This window comes from Capra hircus, chromosome 20 (genome assembly GCF_001704415.2).
Source record: "Capra hircus breed San Clemente chromosome 20, ASM170441v1, whole genome shotgun sequence".
Lineage (NCBI taxonomy): Eukaryota > Metazoa > Chordata > Mammalia > Artiodactyla > Bovidae > Capra > Capra hircus.
In genome coordinates this window covers 53,879,664-53,894,177 of record NC_030827.1, presented here as the reverse complement: position 1 = coordinate 53,894,177, position 14,514 = coordinate 53,879,664, and the positions used below count along the sequence as shown (strand labels likewise).

At 35.1% G+C, this 14,514-nt stretch overlaps 1 protein-coding gene across 3 annotated transcripts in view; it reads right to left on the bottom strand.

Annotated features, from left to right (window-relative positions):
- CDH18 (cadherin 18) overlaps nt 1-14,514 on the bottom strand; it is a 604,406-nt gene that overhangs the window by 9,435 nt on the left and 580,457 nt on the right. The window contains exon 11 of one of the 3 annotated variants that reach the window (XM_018065791.1): nt 1,026-1,277. In XM_018065791.1, the coding sequence (XP_017921280.1) occupies nt 1,026-1,277 (252 nt within the window). The remainder of the gene's footprint in view (nt 1-1,025; nt 1,278-14,514) is intronic. The other 2 variants (XM_018065792.1, XM_018065793.1) reach the window with 2 other exon arrangements.

Sequence of the window (14,514 nt, the reverse complement as noted above, 5' to 3'; positions counted from 1 at the left end):
AAAACAAAGCCTACCTTTTTTTTTTTTTTTCATTTTACCCCATCCTTTCTACTCAGCCTCATGTCACCTTGATCTCCACTCCTCTGTACAGGTAATTTGTCTTCTAACCCAGGAACAAAACAAGGGACATTCCTTGCAAGAATATATCTGTCTCACCAAAGTATGTATATTGCTTGTTTTTCTTACATGTGCACATAAGAACAGAGAACAGAACAAAATATATGGCTGCTATGAGAAAGCTAGAGGGTGAAGATACACTGGAAACATATATATGTACCCATTTAAACTCTAAATCAAAAGATTCTTTACATATACCTTTCTTATAAAAAAATCTGAATTTGCTGTCTCACTTTGTATAGTAATTCTAAAGAGTTAATAGTAATATTGGCTTCAAACGCAGTTGGTAAGATTTTGACTTATCAAAGCTAACATAAAATTAGAGAAATTTTCTTTTAAAATAAAATGTAATGCAGGAAATAAACTAAAATATATTAGTTTTAATTTCATAATAATATCTGATATCTCTGAGACCAAAAATTATGTTAGACTTAGTCTTGTAAAATTCAACTGAGGTTGATGACCAACTAATATCTTAGACTGATAGAAGTTTCTACAGGAAACTTATTCTTTTTATTTGGTGGTCAGATTCATTGTAAATAATGTCACTTATGTTCTTTGAAGTAAATTGGAAAAGCCCTTTCAATATGGGATTCAGAATACTTAATACCAATTCTTTCTAAAGTAGATATTTTCTTAAAAGATTTCTCTTATCCTATCCTTCCTTCTCACATTTCAACTCTTTCATAACATTCGAAGCAAATTATTTCAAGATTAATTATGGTATCAAGAAAGTTATTTAAAAGAAAATCAGTGCAGTCAAGTTTTGGTATTACATAAAGCATTCCTAGCTCTAAAGTCTTGTCAAAATGACGCTGTCTCTGTCTGTTTTCGTCTCTGTATTTGAATGCACCACTGTAGGGTACACTTAGAACTGCCATCATCCCTTAGGATTTAGAGTGACTTACCTAGGAGAATGACAACACACAGAAGAATAGCGATTAAGGCTCCTGTACTCAAACCAGCCGAGGACAGGAAGGCTTCGGCATGGCAGGTCCGCACGCGCCCATCTCTCTCGCACGCACAAACCCTGATGGTGAGGGTGCTGCTGCTGCTGAGAGAGGGGATTCCACCATCAGAGATCATAATGGGGAGATAATACACATCCTGAATAGTTCGACTAAATCTCCTCCGCCTTGTCAGAATGCTGGCTGTGTTATCTATGACAGACATAAGCAGAACAAAATGTACTTAGTAAAGCCGCCGTTAAAGAGTCACATTTCCTTTAATGGATAACATGGGTATGTGTATTTATGTTTTCTTTTATGAAATGGATAAAAGAACGTGAAGGGATATTATTAACCAGTTACTAAAACTGGTTATTAAATGGAGAAAACTATGTGACAAATTAATAAGGCCTGGACTAAAGGGGAGGGGAAACAGTGGATGACAGAGGAGGTAGAAGCAATAAGCATTTGGGGGGTGGACATTTCAGCCAAAGGATTGAAAGGGATTCATGGACACCAAACTGTGGGATGAGCCAGTGTCCCTATCCCAAACCTGGTGACTCTGATAAAAACAGGTATCTATATGTTTAGCAAACTTCAAGTGAGGTTAATATACAAAAATGTTTAAGAACCATTGGTACAGGTAATATATTTATGGAGACACCAGATAAATTGATACATTGTTTTACACTTGTGATTTGAAGAAATTTTGTTATAGTGGGAACACCATGGGAAAGTAAATGATGAATAAAATAGTTAATTCCATTTTTATGTGCTTTTAAAATGCCATATACTATGGTAAATAATTGCATGATGGCTTTTGATCAATCCATACAACCATGAAAGGGAGAGGATGCCAAATTCCTTACATTTTAGGGAAATTCATTTTTATTAGGAATAATACTTTTAAAATAAATAACCTGAGCCCCATGGGGTAAAATGCCCCAAATTACAGAGCTAGACAATAATCAAGCTACACCCCAATACATTCTAGAACCTGCTCAAAACCAGGATGCCATGCTGCCACTTCTTCACCAGTTCACCTGCAGTTCATATTGATGGCCTTGGATGCACTTAGGACATATTTATTTTAGCATTGTTATTTCTCCTTCTGCATCTATTAGCTAAAAGATCCTTTAGGTGCACATCCGCATGTGCTGTTCAGAACTCCTGCATAGAGTGACTTGTTACCTGAACTGGCCCAAGGTCACATCCTTCTGGAGCAGCACATAGTCAATGACTCATTAATTCAAGGTTATACAGATCAAGTCACTTCTGCTAAATGCAGGAAACCTTGAAGGGCAAGGTTAGTTCCAGCTTTCCCGTGGGGTCAGCCATAGACATGTTCGAATTTTATGGTCACTTAATTGCTCACTCTGCCCTTTCTTCCATTCTCATTGTGGTCCACAGCTGCTGATCATGATGACACACTGCAAGAAGCACCCTGTCCTCCAAGCTCCAGTCCAGAGCCTGCTGCCCAGAGAATCCAACCTTTGGCTACAGCTGTCAATTAATTATTTTTCACGAAAATGTTAGTAAATTGTTAGATAATTACTTCTAGGAATTCTTTTTCTTATATCAATTTCTATTATTCAGAAAATTGGAATTATATTACTTATGAATATGCTTATGTAATCTTGATATAACACCCTATAGATATATTTTTGATTGTATATTGCCAAACTAATCCAAAAGACAGATAATATTTCAAATATTCAATGGAATACAGATAATAAAACACATGAGTGATTTATATATGTAAAATTTATATATAGATCTATATGAGTATATACATCTATATGAGTTGTTGAAGGTGTGTTATAGAATATAAATAATCTAATAAGTTACTACAAGTATTTTCTTACATGGAAGAAGAGAAATTTAAAGAAAAGTGTATTGATTGTCTACTCTGAAACAGGTTTCAGAATGATGAATAAAAAGAGGAGAAATTGCATCATATGTGTTTTTAAGAGTAAAACTATCACAGGTACACTCTCAGAAACCCAGACCTTTGATTAAGCACATCTATCAGGTGTAGGATGTTGCATAGTGATTAATATAAAATTGCCTCTATTCACAATTCCTTAAGTTAAGGAAAAGGTATGAACAGATACAGACACAAACATGTTTGAGGATCTCACAGTCGGTCCTCTGAAGAAAAGATGGAAGACACTGGTCCCTGGTCCCGAGAAACCTCATAATGTGTGGAATGACATGGTAACATATAAGGGTAGATGGAGATTCCCCTTTATGGTTCTAGGCTTGTGTCCACTTTACATTCTTCATCTGGTAGCATGTACTTTATCAAGATAATTATTGGAAATATAATCAGAAACAAGATGAAAAACAAGAAGAAAGCCAAAATATGTTTCTAGGGCACTTTAAGTTCTCAAATAGAAAGCTCTCAGACATGGAGACATGACAATATTCTTTCATTTTCCCAGCTGAAGGTCTGACTTTTTTATTATTATTATATTTTACTTTACAATACTGTATTGTTTTTGCCATACAACAACATGAATCCGCCATGGGTGTACATGTGTTCCCAACCCTGAACCCTCCTCTCACCTCCCTCCCCATACCATCTCTCTGGGTCTTTTGAAAAAAAAAGAAGAGTCAGAAAGCAAAATCTTCCTACCTAGAAAGGCTTAGCATAGCAGAATAATGAGCTCTTGACAAAGGATATTGTGTTCCTCTCTTGACCTGTAGAAAATGTACTTGGCAGTAGGCTCACTGAACATGAACAAGCAAATTTTGAACTAAAGTGTAAGGGATAAGAAGATACATATATATCCACATACATGTAAATATACTTATGTATGAGAACAAACTTTATCTCACTTAAATTGCAATATTACATGATGAGCAATGCCTCTAAACTTGAAATATAAGATGTAAAAAATAAACCAGTCCCATGTATTGGGACTTCCCTGGTGGTCTGGTAGTTGAGACTCCTGGTGCTTCTACTATTAGAGGCACAGGTTTGATCCCTGGTTTGGGAGCTAAGATCCCTCATGCCTCGTGATGCAGCTATTAAAGAAAAAAAAACAAGTATTACAGAAAGTCTTGAATAACTTTAAAGCAGACAAAAATTCATATGAATTGAATAAATGGAAACCATACCAGGATGTTAAATCTGTGAATAAGTTCTAATTTTCAATGCCAAATAAAGGATGATCTCTAATAATGTGTACTCAAGGTTGGTTCTTAATTCTAATTCTTAATAATTTGGATGAAGACAGAGGATAATTGGATGGTTGGAAGCCAAGCTAATATAGCTAACCCTGGATTAGGATTCAAGGAGATTTTGAACAGCTAGCTAGCACAAAGAACTCAAACTAACAAGAAGACAGAAAATAAAGATGCATATTAGACGTAAACTTTGATGGGTATCATATGGGAGAGAACTCGAGTAACATCTTTTGATTTCAAATACATACACTATCTGAATGCAGTAATGAAGCAACAGATCTGAAGCAGTCTCAGAAGCATTCAATAAAGCTGTGGAATTTCTATGCAATTCTTCATTGGGAATATTCTATTAAATACTGTCCATAAGTTTGGATCTACTATCTTAAAACTGATATTTTAACTCAGTTTTGAAGTCCTTGACATTGATAAAAGGTTTAGAAAAATATGTCATATGAAGAATCTTTGAAATAAAGAGTGTCAGAATTCTACATGTCCTGTATGAGTTTAGGTGCCCAAAAGGTCTTGGAAATTTTCCAAAAAATTTTGAGAAGCTCTGAGTAATTATTATCTTTCTGAACATAATCAACATTTTCCTGACATTCCCAGCAACTATATTTCAATGCAATGTCAAAAAAAAATCCTAAATGTGTTTTAATATTTTAAAGTAAATGACAGTACATTATTTATTTTGTCATATATCCCATTTCTTGTTCAGAAAAGGATGTGAACACATATAGGAAGAACCAGGGAGACTGCCATGCAAATATATAATAGTTGACTCAAGTAGATATTTATAATTATCATTGTGATGACTGTGAGAGAAATGAAACTTGAAGTCCTTTTAAAATAATAATAATAACTTATTTTTGCAGGTATAAGAAGTCCAGGGATTTCATAACTGATAATTTTGGAAGGATCTTTCACACAAGATATTTATAGTAAAATGTAAGGTTGGATAGAAATAACTCCAACCTTTATATTTCTACAGGGACAGAAGGCTACAAAATATAATAATATAACACAAATAGCAAAGTGCTTCTAAAATTCAGATATAATTTTATTGAATCAATAGTATGTGCTCTAGTATTTCTTTAGTCAAAATCTTGAAAGATCTTGAATGTTTCCGATCTTTGTGCTACTTTCATAAACTCCAGTAAAGTTTAAGTTAAAATGAGGCATGCTTTAAAAATGTCCTATATTAAAGTCCAAAATTACCTTTGATCTTGGAAAATATGAAAACCATGCGTTCTTCAAAACTCTTGAATTACTAGGTGCCCATGCACTCCCTGACATTTCAACTGATTCCTTATTTGATCATGCAGGTATAAAGATAAACTTCATCTCAAGCATAGCCAAGCAGACTATTAAAGTGATATTTCTGAATCTATTACAATAGCAGCAAAGTTTGAGATCTTTAATTAAAGAATCTCTTTAATTGGACTAAAGTTTATTTCCTTTGTTTTCTTTTTTTTTAATCTGAAGAAAACACTAGGAGATAGAACCTTATTTTCCACCAGAGAGATAAATATGCATGGTTTCATTTTATTTTCATTTTTATCTGGTCTTCCAGCAGCAGTAAGATACATTCATAATTTAACTATTAACAGAGTCCATGCAGGAAACAATGCTCTTTTGCTTTCCTGCAAAATACCCTTTCACAAAACAGGTACTTGGTAAATAATGTAATGATTTGAACTATACTTGGCAGGAAATTGTCTTCTGTTATAGTTTCCTCATTATGTTATATATTAAGAAATTAAAACCAAAGTAAACTAATCTATCTTGATCTCCTCATGGTCTCTGCTTAAGGTTCATTCTTATTCTTCTCCTGTTTCCTGACTTCCTATTCTTTTAATCCTAGAATTGCCCTAATCTCAGTTTTTGAGACTCTGGATTCTGCCCATTCATTTAAATTTGTTAACATCCTCCTGGCCTCACTGTGTTTCTGCCAAACCACAGAACTCTGATCCAATATGTCATTATATTCCTATTTGCACCCTGGAATGTCACCCTTTTCACCATCTGCCACACTCCTTCTTGATAACTTTTAAATCCCTGATAAACACAACCATTCACTGTCTAAAGATTCTGCTTTCAAATTCACAAATTTGCTGTTAAAGAGTTATAGCCATCATAAATGACCCTAACAAGTATAGAGGGTAACACTGAGTATGTTCTCAATGGAGATGAATAATCAGTTTATTAAAATTAATAGTTCATCAGATGCCATACAGTAGCTATTCTAAGCTTATTTTGCCATTTTCTCTTGAGCCTCAATCCCCCATGCACAGCGGGAAAATATCTATTTCTGAAAAGAAGCTCCTATCTATTATCAACATATTAAAACCACATTTGAAAACTGCTCAACCCTTCCCTGCTACTAATAATGTCTATCTATGTATACAAGGCTCTGTATACTATTCACTTTAAAAAGAACATGAATACATATGAGACAAAAATATGAATCTTGTAGAATATCAGCAAATTTGCTCATGAAAAGCACACATAAATTTGCAGAAGAGTGTTAACATAGGTGAATAGGGTGGTAAAGAAGAAAAACAGGAGCTTTTAAAAATAGAAACCCGGATCTAAAATAATTCATACGCATGTCACAATATTATAACCACAGAAACTGTAGAACTACAGATAAGAGCAGCAGTTTATTCACTCCCCCCAAAAGGAATATGAATTGCAGCAGAAACCCTGTAGTCAATATTTATCACATACCTTTAAATTATGGTAGGAAATGAATGAATCAAGCATTCTACAGTAAACTATGTTTGGGCTTGATATTTATAAACGCTGAAGGAAACTGTTAAGATGAATTTTTAGAGAGTTTGAAAAAGTGAACACATAATCCTGTTTAAAAATTATTTAAGATTCTATGTTTCAAGTTTCTTCTGCCTTAAGGCAGAGAGTAGAGTTGATGACTCCTGCAGCATTTTTGTGATTCTGAGCAAGGAAGGAATTAAGGCAAGAGTGTAACCTACATTTTCACAACAGGAAAACAAAAGCAAAGTGGTGCAGAATAGCAAAATCAGTCATATTTTTATTGCTTAGAATACGTGTCAGCAGTTTTTCCTTTTTTTTTTTTTTTGCTGACACTATGAGTAGGTGTATAAGAAGGTGATAAGGTGTGGGCTAACAAACATATATATATTTATAAATGAAAGTTAAAAAAAAATCAACAGGAGTTAAAATCCCTAAGGAGAGAATAAAAGCATATTTTTCTATCTACAGCAGAAGATTCATTAAATCTTCTTTAAGTTGCTGCTAAGTCGCTTCAGTCGTGTCCAACTCTGTGCGACCCCATAGATGGCAGCCCATCAGGCTCCCCCGTCCCTGGATTCTCCAGGCAAGAACACTGGAGTGGGTTGCCATTTCCTTCTCCAATGCATGAAAGTGAAAAGTGAAAATGAAGTCATTCAGTCATGTCTGACTCCCAGCGACCCCATGGGCTGCAGCCCACCAGGCTCCTCCATCCATGGGATTTTCCAGGCAAGAGTACTGGAGTGGGGTGCCATTGCCTTCTCCATTCTTTAAGTTACCCTTTCCCATTTTAGAATCATGATGGCTTACAGACTGTTTGCCTTCTCATTAGTCAAGATTTGAGTCTCTACCTTTCTGTGAAGGATAGTGTGATTCTGTCAAGTATGACTGAATTAAGACTGAGACTTGACTAGAAGGAGAAAGGAAATTCGTAGCTGAACAAAAACAATATGTCTTGTGTTTCAGCCTCATCACTGATGGTAGTGACTTGAGATACAGCTGCTCCCACACCCACGAGAGGAAGTTTGAGGCATCATTTGCAGCTATAACTCAGGACAGACTGTGCTTGTGCTATTTTATTTAGGAATGGGAGGAAACGCTAAATGGTCTCTTGAAGCCCTGTGGATAAAAACAGAATTTTAAATGGTTATAATCTGTAGAGAAATTAAGCATATTACTACACCAGCTGTGAGTTCTCATTTGAAGGACAAAATAAATGATGGGAATATTGACTGCTTGGGATCTGACAACACCAAAGAAGTACAAAATAAACATAAAATCTCTTATGGTTTCCGATATATAGCAAAGTAAATAACTGCATTTCACTATCAGTGGACTGTGAAATCTGAAAGAAAATGCCCCAAAAGATATTTTCGTCACAGCTCCTAGTCAAATTTGAAAACATCACATCTTAAAATCAATGCAATGTAAACTTAGATATTCTTCATCAAACCAAACAGCCACAAGGAAAAACAGTGTTTCCTGAAAATAATATTAAGTATTTTGCTAAAAATGACAAAATTTATAAATAATATAACCTTCACTTTTAGAAGTAATATTATAAGGAAACAATAAAAAGTAATAAAACCAAGGGGGAAAAGTCTTCAAAATACTGGAACAAGTTGAAAATGACAGTCTACAGAATCTTTAATTTAATATGCTTTAAAGTGGTCATTTTCATGGCAGTTTATTCATTATGTTAGAAAGAATGTGCTATTTGAAATCATTCATTTTTAAAGAATGGAAGCATCTACAGAAGTGGGAAACATATATCTAAAGGAGATAACCTAGAGATAAATATGAGTAACAGATGTTCTTGATAGTTAATTATCAATAAAAAGTAAGATGAGAATTTTCAATCTAAAAGGCACATGAAGTGTGATTTAGGAAACTGAATATAGAGATACAAATATACACATAGTTAAAAATGATCTCTTTCTCTACCAAAATCTTTAAGATTTACAAATGTACTTGATAATTGGAATTAAGCCTAGGAATTAGTCTGGCAAATCTCCTTGCATCAAATAAAGCCTAGTCCTCCCAGAGGCAATATAAAGATCATGAAGCAGAAAAGACTTGAAGACTAAGGATGATTTTATATTGGTGGATTAGGCTACACTTTGCTACTACAAGATGAATGAACAAAAGCATTGTACGTTCAGACCTTTGGGGTAAGCCTATACTCCTAGATTTTAAGACATTACAGCTTTGGTTCATTTGCTATAGATACTTAGTTAAGAAGTTGAAATTATACAGTGGATTTTTTTTTTGATGTCAAAAAGAAAAGTTTACTTATCACAATTTAAAGAGAAGATGGTTGTAGGAAAAACTACATTTTAATCAGAAAACATATCCTGCTTTCATTGTTGTCTTAAGGTAATAAAACTTTCAAATTCTAACTTAAAAATTATCATCTGAACTCCTGTTTTGCATTTTAAATAAATTTGTGCTATTACCAGTGTATCAGTTAATGATAAAAATAAGGTCATTTTCAAAAAATGTATTTACATTATATCTTTTGCTGTATATGTTGTCAGAAAAATAAAAATCATCACTTGGCTATTTTCCAAATCACAGAAGTTTGTTTTTTTTTTTTTTTTTAATAGCTAATCGGTCATAACTTTCCAGATAAATGTTAAAGACTCTTGTTTAATAAAAATGTTTTTATCTATCACAATTTGGTACAAGAGCAAGTAAATAATTAATGGGAGAATATCTTGTCTATTTCGGGGGGAGGAACACAAAATACAGCAAAGTGTTTCATGCCTCGTGTTTTTAATAGCGAATTAAAATGCACTTGTTTTGCTTTGTCATCTCTCTGGCTAAATTCTTAAGACTAATATCACATTCTGTCATCTCTATGCTGCCTTCATTCCCCATACCAGTGAAAAGTGTTCTCTCATCTGCTCCAGCTAGGGGAACAGGACTCCATTCTGCAAATCATGTTCTACTTCTTTTAATGATACGACTTCCAGTCATCCCTCTAAAGAAACTCACATTTCACTGCCTTCAGCTGTGAGTTACATTCATATCATCTTTATTTTCCTAGGTAGGTGGAGAGTCCTTTGAAAGCAGGAGCTGTGTGTTTTTTCTTGCATTCTGAACAGCTTATATCATTGCCTCAAATACATCAGACAGTGCCTTGAAGACTGAATGGCAAGGGGAAAAAAGCTAACTTAAGAGCTGACTACAGAATTTCTTTTAGAAGAAAACATTCTAAAAATGAGAGTAAGAATGGTGGTAAATAGTAATGCAGTGTGAGGTTGGAGAAGAACATGCTGGACAGACCAGTGAGAAGTGTTGGGGTGGGGATAAGGCTGAGTGTATGTGTGTGTGTGTATGTGTGTATTTAAGGTGTTTTTCTATATTTTTAACACTGTGCAATACATGAGTACATTCTTACTGAAAATATTCAAAGTGTGTTGAAAAACATATCTTAAAAGTATTCTATTTTCTAGCATATTAAATTATTACTTTTCCATGTGAATGTTATGGCACTTAAATCATTTCTATTTGATATTTAATCATATATTGTTTGTTTTATACTGTTTTTACTTTTTCAGAAATTTATTTTTATCTTATGTTCATTTGGCTGTTGCAGTTGCAAATATTTTATCAATAGGATTTTACTATGATTGACAAATAGTTTTTATATTTTCTGAGGCATTTAGCATTTTAAAATACCCTTCCTTAACTATCACATGAACATTATCTTAGATAGGAAGAGATGTATTTGATTATAGTTCTCTTTTTGAAATGTTACTAAAAGAAAATCCATGAACTATTACCTTGTAATTTTGTAAATGAGTACTTCAGCATAATTTAATCTGTTTACAATTTAAATTCATTTTCTGGAAATTTGTAAAATTATTTCTTATCTCGTAAGTTAGGGAATTTCTTTGGGATTATATACATAATTTTTTATCTTAAACCCATATATTCCTTCACGCATGTTCCTTCAGATATTTCATTGTCATTTTCCATGTATTTATTTATTTAATTCTTAGTTATTTTTAATGTGCCCTTTAAAACATTCAGCATTTTGTACATGATCTCAAATTCTTTATATTTTGATCCCTCTTCATAAAAATGAAATAGGAATAAGTGTCTCTCTATCTCATTTGATGAAAGAGGAAACTGAGGCATACAGCACAAGAACATGGCTATGGCCTCACACATAATTATTTAGCAGAAGAAGCAGTTTTCAAATTGAGGCAACCTGTTTCCTGAGTAGAGCTCTGAAACATTCTTCTATGTTGCTTCCTTCACCTTCTTTTTCTTTTTTTAATTTAACAATTTTTTTAAAAAATCTAAAATATCCTCTGTGTCTGGCTCTCTGGTAGGAGTTGAGTGAGTGAGTGAATGTTGCTCAGCTGTGTCCAACTCTTTGTGACCCCATGGACTGTAACCTGCTTGGCTCCTTCTGTCCACAGAATGTCTCCAGGCAAGAACACTGCAGTGGGCAGCCATTCCCTTCTCAAAGGGATCTTGCTGACCCAGGAATCAAACCCAGGTTTCCTGCATTGCAGTTAGGAATACATTAACAGCAGCAAATAAGTCAGACAAAAATCCCTGCCTTCACAGAACTTATCATCTAAATGGGGAGAGTTCATATGTTGGAAGTACTACAATGAAGGAGGTGCAGGGTATCAAACAAAGACATGAATCTGCTTTGGCATCGCTGTTGGGTGTTGAATGTTGGACTGCTAAAGCGCTGGCCAACTTGCTTTTGGGGGCATTGAATTTTTCCAGAGTTATGATTCTGAGTATGGATGGAGAAAGTGCTCCCAAGACTTTGACAAAAAAGGGAAAGTGACTGGAGGTCAGTTGATGATAGGAGACATAGCAAAATGCCACAAGGCTCAAAGGAGTAGAGAGAAGGTACCCAAGGACACTGACTCCACTGATACTGCTGGAAACTAAATTCGTAAAAAGGAATAACAACTGCCCAAGAGAACCTGGCCCTACTCTATCACATTCCAATGTGTGTTCGCCTCTGTCCTTCCACCTGCACGACCCTGCAGTGTTCTGTAATCATCCACATAGGGAGATCCTTCAAGCTGATTCCCAGGGATTTCTCTAACAGAGTAAGATTTATTGGGTACAATTGGGTCAGTACCTAAATTTTTTTTGGACCACTGCCTCGGAGGTGATTTTCAGGATCCATTCAGAGGTTTAGTTTATTTAGCAGTACATGTGATCCCGGTACAGAATTGTTTTGTTTTGTTTTGTTTAATATGAGTTTGACATAATTTTTAAGCTATAATTTACTTCATCTATTATCCATTTCAGATATCTGCTAAGCTGGGCTGCTCTTTCCCTTCACTCTGTTTACCCTACCTTTGGTAAAAGTTTGTGCTTTGAGTACATAACAGGCATAGGGGAGTAGAAGGGAAAACAAGAGCCAGAGAAATAGGAGAAAACTGGTTAAACTGGTGAATGGCACAAAGAGTAACAATGTTGTATGATCTACTCTCATAATCCTCAGAATTTTTGCAGAGATTCTTGGTTTTTCTCAGTACATGTAGGATGGGATTCTGAACCACTTTTAAGTATATTTTTAAGAACAAATATCTGTCCAATATTAATGAACAACCAGGCTGCCAGCAACTTAATGATAATTAGATTATTAATGAACTGTGTCTTTTCTTCTAAGACCACTTTATATCCCAACTCTTTAATGAAACTAGCCAAATGGTTCTTGTGATATAAAACACAGTCTGGATAAAATAGTAGTTTTTGACTAACCAATAACTAAGAAAAACCTGAAAATTTTAAGGAAATGTCTGTTTAATAACATTAGAGAGTTGCTGAGGCAAGGTAAGTAGAGCGATGAGATGCTTGGGAGAGCAAAAATGGGTGGAGTTGAACTGTGGATTACAATGTATTTGATTATACCAGGAGCTAACAAGAGGCTGGGATACCAAACTAGGGACAGAGAAAAGAGAACTTTTAGAAGTCTCCTGGGCACACAGTCATACTGAAAATTGAGGAGTCTTAACGTGGCTGATTCTCCCTAAAGACATTTGTTAAATTGAAATTTTAAGTTGAAAGTTAAATGGAAAGTTTAGTAGAGATTTAAAACTCTTAAGTGGAAAAGTAGAAAGAAGAGGCTTATTATTTTTATCCCCCCACCATCTCTCCCTGTTGAACAGACGATGATTAAAGAAGGGGACCAGGGTGAAGGTTCCAGTAAACAAAGAATCTTTGTTGAAAGCCCTGGAGGGTCATGAATTAGGGATGAGAATAAATCAGAGAGAGAATGAATGTAAAGAAAACTGCATATTATCCTTGACTTAGTTCAACCCTGATTGGATTAATGTACAATGCATCAGTTCGTTCACTCAGTCATGATTGACTCTTTGTGACCCCATAGACTGCAGCCTTCAAGCCTCCCTGTCCATCACCAACTCCCATAACCTACACAAACTCATGCCCATTGAGTCAGTGATGCCATCCAACCATCTCATCCTCTGTTGTCCCCTTCACCTCCTGCCTTCAAACTTTCCCAGCATCAGGGTCTTTTCCAATGAGTCAGCTCTTCACATTAGGTGGCCAAAGCATTGGAGTTTCAGATTCAACATCAGTCCTTCCAATGAATATTAAGGACTGATCTCCTTTAGGATGGAATGGTTGGATCTCCTTGCAGTCCAAGGGACTCTCAAGAGTCTTCTCCAATACCACAGTTCAAAACCATCAATTCATTGGTGCTCAGCTTTCTTTATAGTCTAACTCTGACATCCATACATGACTACTGGAAAAACCATAGCCTTGACTAGATGGACCTTTGTTGGCAAAGTGATGTCTATGTTTTTTACTATGCTGTCTAGGTTGGTCATAACTTTTCTTCCAAGGAGTAAGTATCTTTTAATTTCATGGCTGCAGTCAACATCTGCAGTGATTTTGGAGCCCAGAAAAATAAAGTCTGACACTATTTCCACTGCTTATCCATCTATTTGCCATGAAGTGATGGGTCTAGATGCCATGATCTTAGTTTTCTGAATGTTGAGCTTAAAATGAGCTTAAAAGCCAACTTTTTCACTCTTCTCTTTCACTTTCATCAAGAGGCTCTTTAGTTCTTCTTTGCTTTCTGCCATAAGGGTGGTGTCATCTGCATATCTGAGGTTATTGATATTTCTCCCGGCAATCTTGATTCCAGCTTTGCTTCATCTAGTCCAGCATTTCTCATGATTTACTCTGCATATAAGTTAAATAAGCATGGTGACAATATACAGCCTTGACGTATTCCTTTTCCTATTTGGAACCAGTCTGTTGTTCCATGTCCAGTTCTAACTGTTGCTTCCTGACCTGCATACAGATTTCTCAAGAGGCAGGTCATGTGGTCTGGTATTCCTATCTCTTTCAGAAGTTTCCACAGTCTATTGTGACCCACACAGTCAAAGACTTTGGCATAGTCAGTAAAGTAGAAACAGATGTTTTTCCTGGAACTCCCTTCCTTTTTCGATGATCCAGTGGATGTCGGCAATTT